Source organism: Mytilus californianus, unplaced genomic scaffold, assembly GCF_021869535.1.
Source record: "Mytilus californianus isolate M0D057914Y unplaced genomic scaffold, xbMytCali1.0.p SCAF_8, whole genome shotgun sequence".
Taxonomy (NCBI): domain Eukaryota; kingdom Metazoa; phylum Mollusca; class Bivalvia; order Mytilida; family Mytilidae; genus Mytilus; species Mytilus californianus.
In genome coordinates, this window is record NW_026262734.1 from 33,899,542 (window position 1) to 33,923,628 (window position 24,087).

General features: G+C 31.9%; 1 protein-coding gene across 1 annotated transcript; it reads right to left on the reverse strand.

The window, feature by feature from the left end:
• Nucleotides 1–4,824: 4,824 nt before the first annotated feature.
• LOC127711765 (uncharacterized) lies at nucleotides 4,825–23,880 on the reverse strand. The gene is made up of 9 exons (XM_052217887.1): nucleotides 23,230–23,880; nucleotides 20,719–20,906; nucleotides 20,092–20,158; nucleotides 18,713–18,928; nucleotides 18,102–18,231; nucleotides 12,879–13,070; nucleotides 9,071–9,241; nucleotides 8,522–8,606; nucleotides 4,825–6,836 (listed from the first exon to the last, which is right to left on the reverse strand). The coding sequence occupies exons 1-9, from the start codon at nucleotides 23,672–23,674 to the stop codon at nucleotides 5,784–5,786; spliced, it is 2,547 nt and encodes an 848-aa protein (XP_052073847.1). The 5' UTR covers nucleotides 23,675–23,880; the 3' UTR covers nucleotides 4,825–5,783.
• Nucleotides 23,881–24,087: the final 207 nt, after the last annotated feature.

Sequence of the window (24,087 nt, forward strand, 5' to 3'; positions counted from 1 at the left end):
TTTTGTTGGGTTTATTCACTACCTAGGCGATTTGGCTTCCCCTCCAAAATCACGGAACCACACGACCTTTGAGCCGCTGCTGGCAGAAAATCAATAAGTGTATGCAAACAAAATGCATTTGAGGAAAACACTTGTGAAGTCTACTTGTTCAAAAATAAAAATCAACAATGTTGTTGCAACAGTTTCTCCCTAATGGTCCGTAACCACCCTCCAAACTGGGCGATTTGGGTACCCCGACGATATACATATCAATTTGGCTGGGTCAACTAAAGTAGGATTTTTCAGTATACGGATATGGATAGTAAGCTGCACATTGATAGAAAACAAAGAAATGTTGATACTAGTGTTAACTACGTTAATGATGTAATACAAATAGACAAAAAATACAAAAAAAAATTAAAAAAACCTTGTTCAAATTGTTTAATCTGCTAACAGAGTCCCTGTGAAATAAAGTAGCTGTTGTACGCAGCTTTTATATATGTGATTTATTTACAGCTCGCTTAAATAAAAATTTGAGACCTTTTCAATTCCTTGATGTCAGACAGAAGTGGATATACCAAACGCAATAACTCCGAATGATTTCTACAGCTGTATAAATAACAATTGGTAGGCCTAGTACCAGTACTAGCGCATTCTTATATACTTGGTACTTTTCCTTAAAAATCAATGGAAGACGAAATCTATGTTATATCAATTTTCGTTGGTCAAAAAAAATATATTCCGCAAATCCAAAAATGACTATGAGATTGCTAAAATGTTAAGTTATTTTTGCGATCGTATAAATAGGATTATGAAATTGCATAACTAATAAATTAATGCAATTCCATAATTATTTATGCCATCGCAATAATACAATTATGCGTCGCATAAATATAATTATGCCATCGCATAAATACAATTATGCAATCGCATAAACTAATTATGCGATGGCATTAAAACGTCATTATGACACTATTCCCGAGAAATAAAGCGGATCCTGCTTAATGTAATCCGTATTTCAAAGAATAATATATTTTTTTATTCCAGAAATGAAAAATTCACTTAATCTGCCATTTATTCTTACGATTGTGCTTTTTAATGCAAGAGAAAGAAAAGGTGTATAGTTATGAAGACTATCAGAAAAAGAGTGGTGTTCTTTGGTGTGTTTGTCCTGGAAATATTTATATTGATCTCTGCTTGTTTTCAGAATCAGACTAATTAGATAATTAATATATGACCAAATATACAGTTTGTTCGCAAGCCATTGCAATCTTGGAGAATGTCAGTCACGTTTCAGACGTTAAAGAACTTTTTGAAGTAAGTCTATCAAATGTCATATATTTCATTTCGTTTCGTTTTGTCATTTCATGTTTCGTTTCGTTTCGTTATGTTATGTCAACTTTTCGTTTCGTTTAGTTTCGTTCATTGCGTTTCGATTTCGTTTCTCATTTTAGCACAACCCCATTTTTACTATAGAATAGCGGTTTTAACAATTTTAAACGAATTATTCAGAATAATTGTTTTCTGCCTTTTGTCGGGCAATAGTGTTTTGAGGATAATAGTATACCCCACCAACAAATTAAATTACGTCGCTATTCGCCTTTATAAAATGAGAATATTTGGTAATTTGATAGAGTGAAAAAAAAGGTAAATTAATTTTAAAAAATCACGGAATGGCAAGAAGAGCACAAAATTGTGATGTACATTATATACGGAAACACGGATATCCATAGGTCACAGTATGAAATCCAATACGGTGTGAATCAACAAGATTGTATACTTTTGTTTTTTTCATAATCCGACTCATAAATGTGATACGATTTGGCTTGTTTTTTTATTTTTTATATTTCAGTCAAAAGAAACGAAAGAAAGGATTGTTTCTGCCTAAAAATCTTTAAAGACTAATAAAGATGAAAAATCGTACAGTAAAACCCAAATAGGCAACAACACACGATTACTATCAAATGAATTAAATGTTTCAACGAACTGTTGTTTGCATTTTAATCAGGAAATATTATGCCCTTACATAGGTAATAATGATGTGCCTTGAAGCAGATTTCATTGAAACTTGGTATCGTCCGGGTTGATTCTTCGAAAGAATGACCTATCGTTCTGAAAGGATATAACTCCATAGAGGTATACCAAAAAAGTTAATCTTGTTCAAGGGACTGTCATTTGTTTTTGGAACTGCTAGAGACAACGGAATGGCTGTTAGGGTCATTAACTATGCCTCCCTTTGTAAAAAATGAATTATGAAATGGATATTTACTTTGGAGACCTAACGGACAACTTTTATATGAAAAAAAAAATCTTGCAAAAAATGTCATAGTTAGTCAAACAAGAAAAAGATGGATACTAATCTAGCTAATAAGTACGATTTTGATTTTAAGGAGGTACCCAACACTATACCCCAAAACAAACCTGTCGTTTAATTTTTCTTCTTTTTACATCATTGATAAGTTAGGCCTAGCTGAGCATCATGTAAACATTTTTAAGGATTTGAACCGTTGGTAAAAAAGTTATGGCCACCCAAATATGGCATGGGTCACATGCTAATTTCTGTCGATTTTTGAAGTTCCAGAAATATGGGTATAGGGCTATTCATGTTATTTTTTTTTGAAAATTTAGCTTGAATTGACAAAAGCTTAATTGATAGTGATGAATTAGGCAATTTTGAGTTGATTGATACCCTTTACTTATAAGTTTTTGTTTCTAAATTCAAATTTTAGTCTGAAATAAAAAAGGGGGTCTAAGATGAAGCAACCAAAAATGACTGTGATTGGTAAAATATTTTAAGATAAAAATTTTGATTTAAAAAAAATGTGTCGTTTATTTTTTTTCAAAAACTAACCATTTGTATTACTATATCAGTCTGTTATTCTCGCAAAAAATTAGAGCAATTTAACCGTCAGATTGTTTTTTAATTCAAGATAAACATACCCCCCCCCCCCTCAATAAATAAGAGCAAGTTCCATTCTGATAGTACATATAGGCCATAACTTTTTTGTTGTTTGATCTAGGCCTTATATATTTTGCATGTAGATGTATCATTAAGAAGTTTAGCATCTTATACCATGATTATCTTTGTGTGACCTTCAAATTTGACCTCAAGGTCAAATTAATGCATTTTTCATAAGAAACATGACCAGGTCACCATTTTTTTGTCTTTTGACTTATGCCTTACATCTTTGGCATATGGATGTATCATGATGAGGTGGTGTGTCCCCTTACAATTATGACCTTCATGTGACCTTGAACTCAGACCTGAAGGACGATAACTGTATTTTTGGCAAGAAACACTTGACCTGGCTATGGACTTGTTGTCTTTTGAGGTAGGTTTGAGATATCTGGCTGTTTCATTCAAATCAATTCAATACAATTCACTTCAAAAAATTTATTTAGAGTTGATATTTAGTAATCAAATAAATACCACACAATCTCTAATGATTTATACAAATCACCCATACAACAATATAGACACATATTACGACATATAAAAAATTCCATGCATACAAAATACCTAAACTATATGCTATCAAGACAGAAAATTACTTGCAATTCCATACAATTTCAAAAAAGGCATAAGTTTCTATTGAGGCAGATTTTAGAAAAAACTACTTACAAACTAAATAAATTACAATTAAAATGTATCATTCAAGATTTTTAAAATTTTAAAAGCAACTAAAACAAAAATGTGTCCATAGTACACAGATGCCCCATTCGCACTATCATTGTCTATGTTTAGTGGACTGTGAAAATGGGGTAAAATCTCTAATTTGGCATTGAAATTAAAAAGATCATATCATAGGGAACATGTGTACTAAAAATATATATATATAAGTTTCAAGTTGATTGGACTTCAACTTCATCAAAAACTACCTCGACCAAAAACTTAAACCTGAAGCAGGACAGACGGACGGACAAACGAATGGACGGACGAACGGACGGACGCACAGACCAGAAAACATAATGTCCATAAATGGGGCATAAAAAAAGCAATACAGATCAAGATATTGCTGAAAATTCACTGGACTGGAACTTCATTGGTAAATTAGTAATATTTTTTGAATTCAAAAGAAAGAAGTCCAAATATCTCCTGGTGCAAATATTGAACACCTAATCTGTTAATACTAAAAGGTATTATGAAATACTTTTCTTGCAAATAAAGTTTTACTGAAGAAGTTGTATCAATAACATTAATAGACAGATGAACAGACATTATGATTTCTTTTGATTTACAGGTAAACAAACCTTACAAAAGAAAATTTACTAGGCCATCAGTACCTAAACTATGGGACCAAATTCTAGAAAAAATCATGGGACCAGAACAAAATTAAAACTGTATCTGTAACTAATGTCATGGTTAATACCTCAAACATGACAAATAATACCAGAAACTTATTATTAGCATGAACTCTCTTAAGTGTGGAAGCACGAATCTGCAGAAAATCATCCTGCAGAAAATCATTCAAACAGAAAAAAATCATCGTAATTAATTTGTCATGGTAAAACTATCTACATAATATCTTCAAGCATGACAGAAAAAAGAGTGAACTGGTTTTAAACCATAACTGCAAAAAATCTAAGAGGTCATATTTATGTTTTCAATCTATCTTAATAAAAGTGAATAGTGAGGTAAACAGTCAAAAGCCTAGTAGTATACAGACCCTTCAAAAATGCAGCAATAAATTTGTTGTCATCCACAACTTTTTTCCTGTCTTCAATTATCTTTAAAAATACTGTTTGATAGCCATAACCAGTCATACATGGTGAAAGAGAAAGACAGGGATAATTGTAGCATGGACCAAATAGACATCAAGGAGATGGAATCTATCTCTGCCCGCCCCTGTAAAGGTTCCAATGTTAAATAGTGAGGAAGACCTTAATCAAAGTACCTGGGGTACCGATCTCTGATCAATTACATTTTTTTACCGTTACCATTGACAAAGATTATTTGGACATTATTTGAGACACACCTTCAAATGTGATGCATATATATAATCATGCCATGTAAGGTCACTAAACTTTCAGCTGTTCTCAAGTATAACAAACACAATATTTTTCAAAGACCAATTCAGCTATCCCACATTTGACTTCAGTAATTTATTTCGATTTTTTTTTTAAAGATTTGCCCAATAATCATGACATCCCTTTTGACAGTGCTGAATAACCATGTGTGTACCTTTGCATTACTTCAAACTATTCTCAAGTTATAGACCATCTTGACCATACATATAGAGTTCTGGACTTTGACCTTAATCCTTGACCTAATTAGTTGTACATATAATTTATAATCACAGACCGTCTGATGCAAGTGAACATACATGCAAAGTATAGACTTTGAAAATCAAGACAAGATCTTTACCACATGCATAGCATAGGGTTGACAACTTTGAACTTAGTTTTTAACCTTTGCCTTTTACCTAAACAGTAGTACATCAGTATGACACATCCTCTGGTGTTAGTGAATAAACATGTGGTATGGGCTTTGCTCATTGTTGAAGGCTGTACAGTGACCTGTAGTTGTTAATATATGTGTCAGTTGGTCTCTTGTGAAGAGTTGTCTCATTGGTAATCATATAACCACATCTCCTTTTTTATATTTACAAGTATAATCTTTGAAATCATGAAGGTACATAAGTCATTAGAGACAAAATTTAAAACGGATGGACGGGCTGGTTGATGGACAGATCAAATTATTGTTGAACCCTAATTACCAGGTATTCTTATTCAATTAATGACATTTCAAGTTAACAAATAAATATATGATAATAAGTTCTTCATTATGTCAATATAACTGTTATTCATTCTTCATCTTTCAAATATTTATTGAAGGCTTTCACACTCTTCTGTGGAACTTTATGGTCTTCAAATACAAATTTTATCCCATTGCAATCTCTTGAGGCAGCCAGTTTAAGATGTTTAAGAGAAATACCCTCTTTCGCCAGTCTTACACAGATCAGCCTACTTACTGCCTTGCTCTTTAAAATATCAGAGTAAGAATCGAGACATTTGTGGTAAACAAAAGCATATAAATCATCAGATTTGATGTGGTGTACCAATTTCATTGCATACAAATTATGCAAGGACTGAACATCCTCAATAGCATTGTGAGCTACGTATGTTTCTCCTAAAAAATGCTTCACAAGGGTTTCCTGTTTGAAGTTAGGAATATCTGTATTCGAAATATATTTTTTGGCAACTTTCAAAGTGTCAATAAATCCTTTTACAATACTTGAAAATGTTGTAAAAAGCTTACATTCCTTTAATTTTTCATTTATGATTGGAATGTCAAAATTACAAATATTATGTCCAATTAGAATTGGGTTGTTACATTCTTTCAAGAAAGAAATGAAATCTAGAAGTGCTTTATGTAGTGTTACAGATTCCACCTTTTGACCTCTGACATACATTGTGTTTGTGGAATGGCTATATGTTATCCCAGTTACCTTACTGGCTTCAATATTTATTTCAACTCGGGGAATAACATATCTCTGAAACTTTTTCATATTCGTCAGTGCTGCTATCTGAATTATATCACTTTTTCTGCCTAATCCGGTGGTTTCAAGATCAAAGAACACATCACTTTCAGTTCCATCCAGTTTCAGAGGTTGTGGAATGTCAATTCCTTGGTCAGGGTCTTCTTGTATTGACAGTTCTAACTGCTGTTCATATGTTTTGCCCTCTTTTACCATATCTTTTCTTGAATTGATGTTGCGCTTCCTTTTTTTCTGAATTCTGGCAATCTTGAATTCTTTTGACTGTTTCTTTATCTTTCTTTTTTCACATTTCTTGTCTCGAGTTGATGCAATTGACATAGTCAATTCACCAGGAGAAAGGCTGGCTGCTACATTAACCTAAAAGATAAAAAAAACTTACATGATCGATCTAATACACCAGTACAATGTCAATTTCTAGCAAAATACCACATAATATAACATAAACTGTTATCACAGAGATATGTCTCGCCTTTTTTTTAATTTTGATAATGCAAATGTTGAAATTAAAATTGCAATACTTTAACATGTAAGTTATGCAAATATTCAAAGTTGATGAACGATGACTGAAGGTACATGGCTAAACAATCTCCATGGAATGAGATGTGCCAATGCTAATACAACTGTATACCAAATACCATTGACGTATTATAAGTTGTTCCCTTTAAACAAACCTTAACACAAACATTAACTTGTAAACTATGTAAAAGTTTCAAAGTCAATGAACCATGGGGTGGGGGCTATATAATCTCCATGGAAATGATACTTGCAAATGCCAATAAATTTGCATACCAAATATCAATGACTTAACATTAGCAGTTCATCTTAAACTGATCTAATCACAAACTAATACATGTAAACTAAGCAAAAGTTTCAAAGTAAATAGACCATGACAGAGGGGGCGGGGCCAAATATTCTCCATGGAAATGAGATGTGCTAATGCTTATACAACTGAACACCAATCAACATTGGCCTACCACTAATGGTTCCCCTTGAACTGACCTAATCACAAACTAATACATGTAAACTTAGCAAAATTTTCAAAGTCTATAGACCATGACTAAGGGGGCGAAGCCAAATAATCTCCATGGAAATGAGATATGCCCATGCTTATACAACTGCATACCAAATATCATTGACCTACGACTAGTGGTTCCCCATAAATTGACCTAATCACAAACTAATACATGTAAACTATGAAAAGTTTCAAAGTCAATAGACCTTGACTGAGGGGGCTGGGCCAAATAATCTCCATGGAAATGAGATGTGCCAATTAATGCTAATACAACTGCATACCAAATATGATTGACCTACCACTAGTGGTTCACCATGAACTAGACCTAATCACAAACTAATACATTGTTGACGCCGCCGACGCCGGAAACAGCATACCTATGTCTCGCTTTTTGATTCCATCAAGGCGAGACAAAAACTTAGCATGTCGACCTTGATTCAGCAATCTGTATGAGATCAATTGACTGACAGATATTGCAAAATATACACCTTTGACTTTGGTAATAAATAAGCAAACAATTTTTTTATATAACATTATGTATTTCTTAGTAAAATTTTCCGTTTCTTTTGCTAGCTGTGATCATGAAAGGCGATATATTTAAATAATATAATAAGACATCTTAAGATTGATTGATGGTTGCTTAACGTCCAGTGGCAAATATTTCATGCATGTTCAGGGCGAGAACAATTCAACAATAAATACAATAGGTAGGTCTTGTAATAAAAGAGGCCATCAGGGATGATGGTCGGGAAAACTTATGTTGTTGGCCAAAAATACAAAACAATTAAATCCCTTTCTGCCAATCCAAACCTACAAGCATAGGTAGGCTATATCAAATAAATAATTTTTAATGGCCAATCCTCACATTCTGTAAGGTAGTTTCAGAGGATTTAAGTTGAAAAACTTTGTGACATATAGGTGTAAAGGATATAAACAAATATTTGTCTCTTCCATAATTGAGGAAATATAATTAAACCACAACTGATGATGATTGTAAAAACTGTTAAAAACTTTAAAACCAATAACTTACTTTCGACAAATAACCATATCCCTCATTTTTCTGAAGAACTGCTGCTGATAACCTATTTTGAAGGGAACATGATCCACCATAATGTCTGAAAGAGAACGATGGATTAATTGATAATTTATTTTGAACATCATTCTAATTTTTATTGTTTATATTTTAAACTATATATTAATTGATATAAATTGAAAAACAATTTGAATGAATGCAATAAGATTATTAATGAATTAAGAGCTATGTAGATTGCAAAGCATTTTAAGTATGTACAGCAGTGCAGACGTAAGAACTATGAGTCGACTCAAACACTAAAAGAAATCTTCTGTCCCACATGTGTCCCACATTAAACCAAGTAATTAAGTTCAATTATCTCCCTTGAAATATTTCAGACAAAGATTATACTCCTTCATTTATATCCTCAGGTCTTTAAGTGCAAATTAGTAAAGTTTCATCAGTACCGGTCCATTTGTTAAGGAGAAGTTGCATAGAACCAATTGCATACACATATTGAAATGTCAGAGTCATGCATTAGCCCTTTGTGAATACTGTTGTAGATACCTTGCTTTAGGTGCCTTTACAGATACAAGTTGATTAAAACTTTCATTGGCTTGTGTTGATCCTAAATCAGTTATGGACTCACTCCTACTTATCATCTTTCTGACTAAGCTGTTTAACTCCTCCTTTAATCCATCTGATGTTAGTGGTTTCCCATTTGGCAGACTTTTGTACCTAGATACAAAAAAAAACATTAATCATGCATCTTTTTATGAACATTGCAAGTATGACAATTAGTAAAATTATGTTAAGTTTAACAAGAGGCTCTAAAGAGCCTGTGTCGCTCACCTTGGTCAGTGTGCATTAGGCCTAAAAAAAAATCCAGTAACACTCTTTTAAAGGATGGTAGGTAGGGTTTTTATTTTTTTTTTTGCTGACGCCATAAAAAAGTTAGGTCGGGTTACCGGAAACACATATTTTTTTTAGGCCTTATCAACAAAGGACAATCCCCAAAATTATAGACTGGTCAGGGGTGTGGAAATATTTGTTGTGAGCACTTGTCCCTGGGCAAGTAAAACTGAAAATTTTACTTGTCCAGATAAAAAGTTACATGCCCTGAATTTTCCAATAAGTATTTTACTGTATTAGCTTCTATGATTCTTAAAACTGTTTTGTATCACAATATAAATGAAGTTAATTGTGATATATTTGTTTATGTGTTTAAATAAAAGGAGGTCTAGGGTTAACATCATATGAACATCAATGAGACAGAAACCCAACATAAAAAATCCAAAACATCTAGAGGGCAATTTTGCAATGCTTTATCCATTTCCCCCAGACACCTAGTGTTTAATTATACTGTTTTCTTTCATCTGACAAGTTTGGTGTTCTGCAGAGCATTGATGAGTCACCAAAGTGTCCCTTCTATCTATTAATTTGCCAACAAATAAGTTTAAAGACTTTTGATCAGCAAGTTGTGGGTTAGTTTTCTACAAATTAATCAAAAATTTAATTTATGTTCAGTTCTTTACTGGAGAGCCAGGGGAAATCTGTAAGCCACGACGTCTGGAATTCTAGCTTGCCTTTTTATACGCCCGTCAAAATTTTGACGGGATGTATTATGGTATACAAATGTCGTCTGTCCGGCGTAAACATGTCGCACCGCACCGTAACTTGAGAACGACTTATTCAAATTTCATGAAACTTAGCATTGTTGTTTCTTATGATGGTCAAACGATCTGTATACTTTTTGGTGAAAATGAAATTAAAACTTTTTGAGTTACGGGACTTAGTAACTAAAACAGGTGTGTGGTTTTTTTCACATGTCGCGCGGTATCGCAAAAATAATTTATGATTATTGCTTAAAACTTTACACACTTCTTAGTTATATTAATCTGAAGATCTGTATACTTTTTGGTGATGATTCAAAATCTTATTTTAGAGATATTGACTTTTCTTTTTAAAAAAGGGGGGTTTTCACATGTCGCGCCGTATCTCTAAAACGATTTATGATTATTGCTTAAAATTTTACACACTTCTTAGTTATATTAATCTAAAGATCTGTATACTTTTTGATTTTGATTCAAATTTTATTTTAGAGATATTGAGTTTTTTGTAAAAAAAAAGGGGGGGGGGGGGGGGGGGGGGGGGGGGGGGTTTGCATGTTGCGCTGTATGTCAGAAACTATTTATGATTATTGCATAAAAATTCACACAATAATTACCCGGTCTACGCGTTTTTATCAGGTATTTATCCATCTTGATAGAACTTAATCATGAAAAATTAAAATAACACTTCTGTTAGATAGTGGATGATACCTTATTCACGATCCCAGGTCTCTGGACAAAGATAACGCAATGTTTATGAGACCCGGTTCCTATACTTATTTTTTTTAATTTTGGTTATCGATCTATTTCCAGTTATATTTTACTACTTGTCGTCATGAACACTGATATTTTGAGTTAAATAAATGTTTTTCATGTGTTGATCATTGGTTTCTTTTACATAAAATAATACATCTTAGTAAGTTGTGAAAGTACTTCTATATTTTTGATTAAATTAAATTCTGTCTAGTGTAATTTTTTCTGTCCACGGGCAACCCAGACAAAGAAAATTAATTGTCCGGTTGTTCAAATGTACAAGTCGGGCGAGTCAGGCATAGCATTTACACACCCCTGATACCAGAACAGAATTTATGACAAAAATCTCTTTTTTGTTGATTATCCTTTAGTCTGTTTAGTTTCTCTCTATCTTGCGTTATATATCGGCCATATTTGACTTGTTATTAGATGTTGACTGGCTCATCATTTTTTTATACAACCGCAAAAATTTTTTGTGGTCATATATTGGTATCATGTTGTTGTCGTTGTCCGCGTCGTCCGAAGACACTTAGTTTCCAGACAATAACTTTAGTTTAATATGTTTAAGTGTATGGATCTCTTTGAAATTTAAACAAAAGGTTTGAAACCACAATAGGAAGGTTGGGATTGATTTTGGGGGTTATGGTCTCAATAGTTAAGGAGTTAATTGCCTAAAAAGGGGACCAAATAATCATTTTTCTAGTTTCCAGACAATAACTTGTGTGTAAGTGTATGGATCTTTCTGAAATTGTACCACAAGGTTCCATGCCAAAAAAGGAAGGTTGGGATTGATTTTGGGGGTTGTGGCCCTATCTGTTTAGGAATTAGGGGTCAAAAAGGGGCCAAAAACAATACTTTTCTTATACTTTGTATAAATTGCATATTTCTTGACCAATTTCAATGGGGTTTTAATCTTGAATTCTTGGGATTCTTTAATATGCTGAATCTAACTGTGTATTAAGTTTTTGGATTTTGGGCCCCTTTTTTTACATTGGTTTACATTGAGGTCCAAAGGGTCCAAAATTAAACTTTGATTTCATCAAAAATTGAATTATTGGGGTTCTTTGATATGCCAAATCTAACCGTGTATTTAGATTCTTAATTTTTGGTTCTGTTTTCAAATTGGTCTACAGGGTCCAAAATTAAACTTTGATTGTAACAAAAATTGAATTCTTGCGGTTCTTTGATATGCTGAATCTAAACATGTATTTAGATTTTTTATTATGGGCCTAGTTTTCAAGTTGGTCCAAATCGGGGTCCAAAATTAAACTTTGTTTGATTTCAACAAAAATTGAATATATGGGGTTCTTTGATATGCTGAATCTAACCGTGTATTAAGATTTTGGATTTTGGGCCCCTTTTTTCAAATTGGTCCACACTGAGGTCCACAGGGTCCAAAATTAAACTTTTGATTTCATCAAGAATTGAATTATTGGGGTTCTTTAATATGCCGAATCTAACCGTGTATTTAGATTCTTAATTTTTAGTTCCGTTTTCAAATTGGTCTACATTAAGGTCCAAAGGGTCCAAAATTAAACTTAGTTTGATTTTAACAAAAATTGAATTCTTGCGGTTCTTTGGTATGCTGAATTTGACCATGTATTTAGATTTTGGATATTGGACCATAATAGGTAAATGTCCAATTTAAAATTTTAAAGTTATTAGACCATATTCATTCTGTGTCAGAAACCTATGCTGTGTCAAATATTTCATCACAATCCAAATTCAGAGCTGCATCAAGCTTGAATGTTGTGTCCATACTTGCCCCAACTGTTTAGGCTTTGACCTCTGTGGTCGTATCAAGGTGCACCCTACGGAGCATTTTATTTAATTTAAAATGTCTATATATCTAATATAATTTATTATCATTTACAGCAAACGCAAAAATGGAAAAATGGTCAATAATGGGCAATAACTCCAATTAGAAGATGTCAAACTATTTCCTTCATTGCCTAATATTAGATCTTGTCTTGCTGATAATCCTTACTAATATAATGAGTTTTTGTGCTTACTTGAAATTTTCAGGATTTGTGTTATATGTACACCAGTCAACATCTTCACATTTCTCATGACTACCAAAAACATGTGGCACAATTCTTTCCAGATTACTTTTGATGTCATTTTCTGTCTTTCCTCCTTTTATTGCATACATAAAACATCTCAAAATGTACTGCCTGGTTTCATCTTTCTGCAACTCCCTGTAACTGCAATATAAATTATTAAATAAATGTACATGCAGAGAACATATTACACTGCAAGTTGCAAAAAGTTTATTTAAATTGGTGTGCTAATCACTAATTTGACTTACAGCCTGCTATTTTTATACGACCGCAAAAAAGGGGCCAAAAATAAGCATTTTCTAGTTTCCAGACAAGAACTGTGGAACGGTGTATGGATCTCTCTGAAATTATACTACAAGTTTCCATACCACAAAGGGATGGTTAGGATTTGCTTTGGGGGGGGTTATGGCTCAAACCGTTTAGGAATTAGGGGCAAAAAAGGGGGAAAAACAAGGTTGTCCTGGTTAATGGACAAATACTTTAGTACAAAACATAATTTAAAGCAGTGTAAGGGAGATAAATCAAATACATCATTGAAATTATCTCCCTTACACTGCTTTTAAATTATGTATAAAGTAATGGTTAATGAACAATTAAGATAATTTAAAACAGTGTAAGGGAGGTAATCCAAATACAACGTTTTGGTTACTTCCCTTACACTGCTTTTAAATTATGTTTAAAGAAATGCATATTTATAGAGGAAGATTAGTAAAAATATCTGCAAATGTTTCATCTTTTTTTTTTACAAAAAAAAACATATGAAAGATTTGATTGACACTATATTTTAAATTCTATTATAAAATAGATTAAGTTAGCACTATGGTAAATTTAGATGGGTAATTATGGTTGCAAACTCCATTGGAAATTTGAATTGAGATTATGACCATATCTTGAGGGGAAGAATTTTTTTTAGGGGGGGGGTAAAAAGAAATTGTGGGGGGACAATTTTTTCTCATTTCAGATTTCAGAAATTAAAAAGAATTATTCTTCAAATATTTTTTTTTTTTCAAATTTCAAGAAGTAATCTTTAATTGTACAGTATGGCGCATTAGATTTGTAAAATCTGTGACCACATTTATTTATTTGTTATGCCGAATCTAACCGTGTATTTAGATTTTTAATTTTGGGTCCAGTTTTCAAATTGGTCTACATTAAGGTCCAAAGGGTCCAAAATTAAACTTTGTTAGATTTCAACAAAAATTGAATATATGGGGTTCTTTGATATGCTGAATCTAACCATGTATTTAGATTTTTTATTTGTGGACCCCGCTATCAAATTGGTTCATATTGAGGTCAAAAGGGTCCAAAATTAAACTTCGTTTGATTTCATCAAAAATTGAATTATTGGGGTTCTTTTATATGCCAAATCTAACCGTGTATTTAGATTTTTAATTTTGGGTCCTGTTTTTTAAATTGGTCTACATTAAGGTCCAAAGGGTCCAAAATTAAACTTAATTTGATTTTAACAAAAATTGAATTCTTGGGGTTCGTTGATATGCTGAATCTAAACATGTGTTTAGATTTTTGATTGTGGGCCCAGTTTTCAAGTTGGTCCAAGTTGGGGTCCAAAATTAAACTTTGTTTGATTTCAACAAAAATTGAATATATGGGGTTCTTTGATATGCTGAATCTAAACATGTATTTAGATTTTAGATTTTTGGCCCAGTTTTCAAGTTGGTCCAAATTGGGGTCCAAAAATTAAACTTTGTTTGATTTCAACAAAAATTGAATATATGGGGTTCTTTGATATGCTGAATCTAACCATGTATTTAGATTTTTTATTTGTGGGGCCGCTATCAAATTGGTTCATATTGAGGTCAAAAGGGTCCAAAATTAAACTTTGTTTGATTTCAACAAAAATTGAATATATGGGGTTCTTTGATATGCTGAATCTAACAATGTATTTAGATTTTTGATTTTTGGGCCCCGTTATCAACTTTGTCCACATTGAGGTCAAAAGGGTCCAAAATTAAACTTAGTTTGATTTTAACAAAAATTGAATTTTTGGGGTTTGATATGCTGAATCTAAACATGTGTTTAGATTTTTGATAATGGGCCCAGTTTTCAAGTTGGTCCAAATTGGGGTCCAAAATTAAACTTTGTTTGATTTCAACAAAAATTGAATATATGGGGTTAATTGATATGCTGAATATAACCATGTATTTAGATTTTTTATTTGTGGCCCAGTTTTCAAGTTGGTCCAAATTGGGGTCCAAAATTAAACTTTGTTTGATTTCAACAAAAATTGAATATATGGGGTTCTTTGATATGCTGAATCTAACCATGTATTTAGATTTTTTATTTGTGGCCCAGTTTTCAAGTTGGTCCAAATTTGGGTCCAAAATTAAACTTTGTTTGATTTCAACAAAAATTGAATATATGGGGTTCTTTGTTATGCTGAATCTAACCATGTATTTAGATTTTTGATTTTTGGGCCCCGTTATCAACTTTGTCCACATTGAGGTCAAAAGGGTCCAAAATTAAACTTAGTTTGATTTTAACAAAAATTGAATTCTTGGGGTTCTTTGATATGCTGAATCTAAACATGTATTTAGATTTTAGATTTTTGGCCCAGTTTTCAAGTTGGTCCAAATTGGGGTCCAAAATTAAACTTTGTTTGATTTCAACAAAAATTGAATATATGGGGTTCTTTGATATGCTGAATCTTACCATGTATTTAGATTTTTTATTTGTGGGCCCGCTATCAAATTGGTTCATATTGAGTTCAAAAGGGTCCAAAATTAAACTTTGTTTGATTTCATCAAAAATTGAATTATTGGGGTTCTTTGATATGCCAAATCTAACCGTGATTTTAGATTTTTAATTTTGGGTCCCATTTTTAAATTGGTCTACATTAAGGTCCAAAGGGTCCAAAATTAAACTTAGTTTGATTTTAACAAAAATTGAATTCTTGGGGTACTTTGATATGCTGAATCTAAACATGTGTTTAGATTTTTGATTATGGGACCAGTTTTCAAGTTTGTCCAAGTTGGGGTCCAAAATTAAACTTAGTTTGATTTCAACAAAAATTGAATTCTTGGGGTACTTTGATATGCTGAATCTAAACATGTATTTTGATTTTGGACATTGGACCATAATAGGTAAATTAAAAAAATTGAAGTTCTTAGACCACATTCTTTCTGTGTCAGAAACCTATGCTGTGTCAAATATTTAATCACAATCCAAATTCAGAGCTGTATCAAGCTTGAATGTTGTGTCCATACTTGCCCCAACTGTTCAGGGTTCGACCTCTGCGGTCGTATCAAGCTGCGCCCAGCGAAGCATTTTATTTAAATTGGTCTACATTAAGGTCCAAAGGGTCCAAAATTAAACTTAGTTTGATTTTAACAAAAATTGAATTCTTTGGGGTTCTTTGATATGCTGAATCTAAACATGTGTTTAGATTTTTGATTATGGGCCCAGTTTTCAAGTTGGTCCAAGTTGGGGTCCAAAATTAAACTTTTTTTTATTTCATCAAAAATTGAATTATTAGGGTTCTTTGATATTCCAAATCTAACCGTGTATTTAGAATTTTAATTTTGGGTCCCGTTTTTTATATTGGTCTACATTAAGGTCCAAAGGGTCCATAATTAAACTTAGTTTGATTTTAACAAAAATTGAATTCTTGGGGTTCTTTGATATGTTGAATCTAAACATGTGTTTAGATTTTTGATTATGGGCCCAATTTTCAAGTTTGTCCAAGTTGGGGTCCAAAATTAAACTTTGTTTGATTTCAACAAAAATTGACTATATGGGGTTCTTTGTTATGCTGAATCTAACCATGTATTTTGATTTTGGACATTGGACCATAATAGGTAAATTAAAAAAAATCAAGTTCTTAGTCCACATTCTTTCTGTGTAAGAAACCTATGCTGTGTCAAATATTTAATCACAATCCAAATTCAGAGCTGTATCAAGCATGAATGTTGTGTCCATACTTGCCCCAACTGTTCAGGGTTTGACCTCTTCGGTCGTATCAAGCTGTGCCCAGCGAAGCATTTTATTTTTAGTTTAGCCTCGTCAGCAAATGATTAAAAGGGTCATTAGCTTACTGTTTCTTGATTAGTTCTTCGTTTGTTAGTTAACACCAAACTTAATAATAAAAAAACACACAATTTTGTTACAGAAGTACTAGTTTTGTATTAAAACTCCAGTTTTGGGACTCATTTTTTTCTGTTTGATTAAAAGTTTATGCTGAATAATTTATAACATTTATTTTAAAAAGAAACCTGTTACCAGGAAAGTGGAAGGTTATCATGTTTACTGGAATTTGTGTGACCAAGTAAAAACAGCAAACAGAAAGTAGAAAAAAATAGTTATGACTACAGGGTTACTTAACTTTTTATTCTGTGTGGCAACCCCCACTTTTTTAGATTAAATCTCTATTTCACATTAATACATACATGATATGCACATGAAATTTTTTTTCTATGTAGCATTTCATTTTTAAAAAAATTCAAAGATCAGCCATTTTGCATGTAAACCTATGGAGCAGTCAATTACCAGACAGCAACCAGAAATGCAATAGGAAGATAACTCTTTAAAAATTATGCATATCAATGAATATAATGAAGGTATAATAAAAAAGGTGCATTTTAAAAGCTCAAAGTCTTGATGTTGGAATATACATATATTTTTGGTATTCACTGCAGTTTATTATATATAATTCAAATGCACTAAAAAAATTAATAAGAAAAATCAAATAAGCAGATGAAATTATGCCAGTGTTTTTTTAACCCCCTTCATTGTTGAATATATATAAATGTGTTATTTTATATTATTGTAGTTAAAAAAAAAAATCAAGATGTTCATATAATTATTAATGTTAAAAAAATCCTGATTTGTCCATACAAGACTAGTTTTTAAACCACATGTCTGTTTTTTTAAATGTTTGTTCTTTTGTTTGTTACCAAATATAATACAGTTAGAGTCATCCTTTTCATTAAGTTAGTATACAGTTTTGTTTATGGCCCATCCACCATCTAGCACTGAGTGTGATGATTCCTCAATGTTCACTGAAAACTCATAAATTGTTCTCCATGGGCATAAACTTCACTCTTTTGTTGTGCTGTTGTTTTTTAGACGCTTTCAAATGACCATTCTTTAACATGCATAACATTTCAACTACCGTAATTGTTTTTTTTTTCAAAATTGTTGATTAACAGAAGTATATACCTTTTAGAAATATTATGCAAGCTTGTAGATATCCCTTTTTTGACATGGTTCTGGTCGTCCTTTTTTGAAATGTTGTCAAACTCAACTTGAAGTCTTGCTGTTGTTGATGCATCATTATCAGCATGCACAACTGAAACAGAATATGAGATATACATAAAGAACTAAACTTTAGGACCAGAAAAGTTTTGGCAAATTGAAATTTTCATTAAACATGATGAACATACCCTAATCATTGAGAATTTTAAGAAGATTGAGTTGTGCTTACAAGGTTCTGATTTTATGATTAGTTAATGGTTCATGCTTTACTGAGTTAACTTTAACATTGAATTTGTATAGACATTTAACAGTCAATTGAACACGCTTCGTTAACATAGACATGAAATGGACATGAAATCAGAGATGATCTAATGTTATTGCAACTGCATATTATAATAGTGGATATCATCTTTCATTGATATAGAATTACTGGTTCATGTTAAACTTTAGCTTATCCCATTTGTGAACACAAAAGTCATTGGCAAAACCAGAAAGGCAATACCTTAGTGTCACCTTTTGGCTTAATTCATCATATAACATAACTCTTGTTGCTTTATTGTTAACATATTATTAACCTTTGATTTCACATCCATCATCTTTCAACCTGTGAGCCATTGCTACAGCCATATCAGCCTCCATGGCTTTACTTGATCCATGCCAATTCGATTGACAGTCATGATCTGGAACAGTCTCTTTTCTAAATTGGTGGTACTCACAGGTCTTACATGTTTTACTCCTTAAATCAAATGACAGTACTTTCCCAAATTCTTTTCCAATAAAGGTTGAGTGTCCTGTAGAAAGTTAAAATGTATAAATTGTGTGATCAAACATTTTCCTAATGAGCATCACTTACATAATCCTTTTTTGTTAGAGGCAAAAAGAAGTCCTTTCCAAGAAATGTATGTGTCCATTGTACTCTGCTGCCCTGCTTACAGTATCATTTACAACATTCAGTGGGTCAGAAGACTAATATGGCATACAATTTAGAAAGATAACATGACAAGACACATGTGTACTAAGTTTCAAGTTGATGTGACGTAATTCAACTTTATCAAAAACTAACTTGACCAAAAACTTTAACAAGATTCTGGATGGACAGAGTGACATACACACAGATACGATTAAAATTAAAATACTAATGTAGCAATTACTGTAGTTCACTGACACATTCAGTTCTATTATTTAGGTACATCATTACAGTTTATGAACCCATCTAAAGTGAACCCCTTCATGGCTGAAGATTTAATTTGTATTTATATATATATATTAAGTTAACAGTTTACACAGGTTCAAAGAACATTGAAACTAATATAGTCCACTGAAAATAAACTTTGACCTCAAACTTATTGCATTAACAAATCATACCATAGGAAACCACCAAATTATATTATTAAAATCTCCTAAAAGGGGGAGGTATGAGGGGTGTCATCCATTTTTAATAGACTAGAAAAAGGGTGAATTTCACCATGTTTTCTTGAAAAATGAAATATCTGACTTTCCCAGATCCTGAGAAATTAATCGTTAATTCCTGAATAAAGGGTAAATTTAAAATCCAGATGTCCTGATTTAGGCCCATTAACCTCTGTTCTTAGAAATGTTCAATGGCACAGGGGAGGTTACTCTTGCGAAAAGAAGGATTTGTCTTTTTTTGTCTTCTGCTTGTTAAGATACTTCCAAGGACCAAACTGGCTTTATTTGACTTACTACTAGTATATATTCTGATTTTTATAATACAATTACAAGAATATTCATTTCATATTTTAACTAAAATTGGTTTACTTTTCTGTAGGTAAATCATATTTATTAAATACACAAAAAAAACACATTAATTTGTTTTGTTCCAATATTAGTTTGAGGTTTAAGAGTAAATTTTTGCTAGATTGTTTGGATTTATTAAGTTGGGTTTTTACTGGTTTTACTGGTATACATCATGCATACCAATATTAATTCTTACCTGTATTACTATTGTAATTCCATCCAGAGCCTCTCTTCTGCCAACCACCATCAAAACTAGCTTCAACCTACCAAAATATAATTTTATTTCTAGTATTATGCATACATGTAAATAAGATTTGAAAGAAAGTCTATAGGCAGCATGTAAGACAGGGTAAATGACAATTATATTCTTTCCTTTTTTTTAAAATTAATTGGTAGAAAGTTTTTTGAACGTATAATTTTGATATATGAATCAATATTGGATATTTGTAGAAATAAAATATGTTTATAAAAAAGAGCAATTAAAATCCTTTTTATAGTCTGTAACTATATATAAGAACATCAAATCAGATATATAAGTGCAAATCGTAGAGGAATTCTGGCTTATTTTCATAGTGTCCAATATTTTATACCCTTTGGTCTAGAGTTTAGCAGTAAATAGTAAGTAAACATGAAACCTGACTGAAAAAAAGTTTTTATATGTTTGTTCTTCTGTTGTGATGTAGAACGGGTTTGGATCCAGCAAATTCATTAAACCATTAAAATTTATGACGTTATTCAACCAAATTAAACGTTACAAACCATGTTGCATTAGAATAAAATTTATTTTTCTTAATCAATTAAACACATTATTTATTAAACTTACATTACTATTGTTACTCTGCGCTTTTTCTTCTTCCTGTGCAGTTCTGCAAGATCTGTTTGCAACTTCCCCAATCTGTTTACTAAGCTCCTTCTCCTTCTTCCTCAAAGTGTTTTCACTGATAGATGGCAAATTACATTCAGCAAGAAAGTTTTGTAGATGGGTAGGTCCTATTCCTGCATGTATCATTCCTGCAATGCATGAAGATGTAAGTGAATAGAGATATAGGAATAATGCATGTTTTTCTCTTAACAAAATTTTTATTTTTAGGTATGAGATATTTTCAAAGGCTTTTGAATATATATAAAATTGAGAATGGAAATGGGGAATGTGTCAAAGAGACAACAACCCGACCATAGAGCGGACAATATATTTGTTTGTTGAATAAAAATGCTCTGATACATGTACCTGTATATATGTTGTTTTATGATATTGACCATTGGCATAGTAGTGGGAGGTTACTGTTTGAGAGTGACTAAATAAATTTATCCCTGACTTTATGTTTCTAGGATTTGGATTGGTTAGCGCAGTTAAAATGTCAAATTCTCAAATTTCAATAAAATAGTTTTAAATAATTAAAAAATGTTACACTTTGTGGTCCAATTTCTCTTAAAACTACTGTTTTCTGACTAAGACTGGGGAAACATTCTTTATCTACGTTTATAATCCGTAGATATGGATATTTTAACACCTTTCAGTACCCTGTACACCCTTGGGCTTTGCCTCACGGTGTACTTGGATACTTCAGTGTGTTGAAATATCCATATCTACGCATATGAAAGTAGATAATTTAATTATAGTCTCCTTGGTTTAAAATGCTTGGTCAGTGGTTGTATCTCCCTTATAAATGCTCCATTTTAGAGCATATTTGATATTTTAATACAATGTATACTTTTTGCACTGGATTTGTCATAAGGGCAATTAAGAGCTGTCTGCATATATGGTGTATATAGTTTCTGCTTTATTGAAGACATTAATGTGGTCTTTGTATGAATCATTTGTATAAATTCATGCTTAATGTTTGAAAAGAAATATATTTCATTCATCAAACCAAAGATATCTATTTTTATTGTTATTATTGTTAACCATGAATTATAAATCTAAAACAATCCTGAAAAAAATATTATTGAATTGAACAAATTCTTCTACCTTGTGCAAGGTTTTTTTTTCTTACCTTGTTCACAAATCTTGCTTGAGAAGTTAACTTTTTAATTTTCAAATTCATGGGGAGAAGTTTAAAATTATTGCTTACAAGAATAAGGCCAAAATTTAAAAAAATGTTTATTTATTAAGAAACAAATATAGGGGCCTAGGCCCTCCTTTTGTGTGAAAAATTTGGTGGATTATTTAGGGATCACTGTAGCATGACTGGAACATGCCCCCTCTTACTGCAGTCAGGGGGGGGGCTGATAAAAATTTATTGATTCACTACTGTTATTTGCTCTTCTCTACAGAGTGAGACTCAAATTCAAACATTAACAACAAAGTTCAAAAAAAGATATTTAGAAATGTTTCTTATTTTGCACAAAATTGGATTTAAGATTTTGCATTCAAGCTTTGAGTATGGAGGGGAGTATACAGGTACAATCTACTAGCTATAGAAGATCCTGGTTGAACTTGATTAGGTTTGTTTATAGTTTCTGCTAAAAATTGTATTATTGCCAACCAAATGAAAGTCTTCCACAGAGTCATCTGTTCTTGACCAGGGTATTTAAACTTTTGTCAATTCTCTTGTCCTATTGAATAAATACAATAGCTATTGTTCTCTGTGTAGTTTTTTCACTGGGACCTTTAAATTTCTTCTAGGAGAAATCTATCACTCATTGATTAATTTACCTGACCAAAAAATTATCTTCTTTTTTGGGGGAAATAGATGTATAAACACGCATAAACTGCATGCAATATTGTATTTAATCAATATCAATAATATATTTTCAATCTGTTCAATTATAAAAAGTTTATTTCTGACAAAATTTTAAGTATTGTTCCAATGAATTTGCATGTTTTTGTTGTTGTTCAGTTATAGAATACATTTATCAAGACCTTAATTTAAACACAATAATTTTCAAGTTTTTATTTGTCAAACACACAAAAAAAAGCAAATTTTAATAAGGAAAATATAAAAAATTTGTTCAGAAATCAACTTTTAATTTTTGAATCAGTGTTTATATTGAAACAATTAAAAATGAATTATTGATATTGAATAAATACAAAACAAAAAACAAATAAACAAACAACACCACATGCAGTTTTTTTGAGTCCTTATTTAGTATTTGTACATGTATTTCCATTTTTGACAGTTCAATTTTTTGTTCAGGTAAAATAATCAGTGAGTGATAGATTTCTCTTGGAAGAAATTTAAAGGTCCCATCAAATAAACTACACAGAGAACAATAGCTATTGTATTTATTAGATGGGACAAAAGAACTTACAAAAGTTTAAATCGACAGGTAACTTGCAGGTGAATCTGTGGAAAAGTACCATTGGGTTCGCAATAACTAAATGTAAACCTACCTATGGCTGCTTTTGTGTTAATATCATAACTTCCAGTTGGTCCTCTTTTCCCTGTCTGGACATCTGTCACTGTGTCACAAAGTTCACAACGGATCATTATAATGCCACTTAGACCAAATAGCTTTTCCCCTACTGTATTGGACAGGTGTAGAGGGGACTTACAAATACAGCAGTACATTCCCACTGCAAGAAGGTCTAATTCAACAATCCTCCTCCCCACAACCCAGGACTGTTGTTTCCCATAAAGTGGATCAGTGATCTCAGCCTCTGCTGCTATATCTGTGTGGTCATGAATGTAGTTGAAGTGGTCATTAAATAAGCCAACTATTTCGGGGTCCTTCTTCTTCCCTTCATGTGACCACTTGAAAAAATCGGACCTCTTGTTTTTCTTTTTTACATTAACGTTGCCTTGAAATTTGCCTGTTTTGTCTCTTTGCTGATTCATTTATGGAAAAATTTGTAACTATTTATAGATTAAGGTAGATTTTTAACAAGATTAACGAATTACAATAGCCTGATCGTCTGCTCTTAGCAACAAGTAAACATTCTGATCTGGATCTTTAAAAGTCTTGCATATTGCATGTAATTTTAAAACGCTACAATGAAACAGACCAAAGAGTTAGAGTTATCTTTCTTAGGTGTTGTGTACCCCCTTAAAAGACCTATGTTTGAAGATTTATAGAAGCTCAAACAGACTTTAATTTGTTTTCCTCCTGAATATGCATGACATATTTGTCACTTGAATTAAAGCAGACAAGCAACAACAAATCAATCTATCATACAAATGTGAATGTGAAATAACATGCTTTTCAAAATTGCTGTAAGAAATGTATTAGTAATCTTTATAATATGTTCATT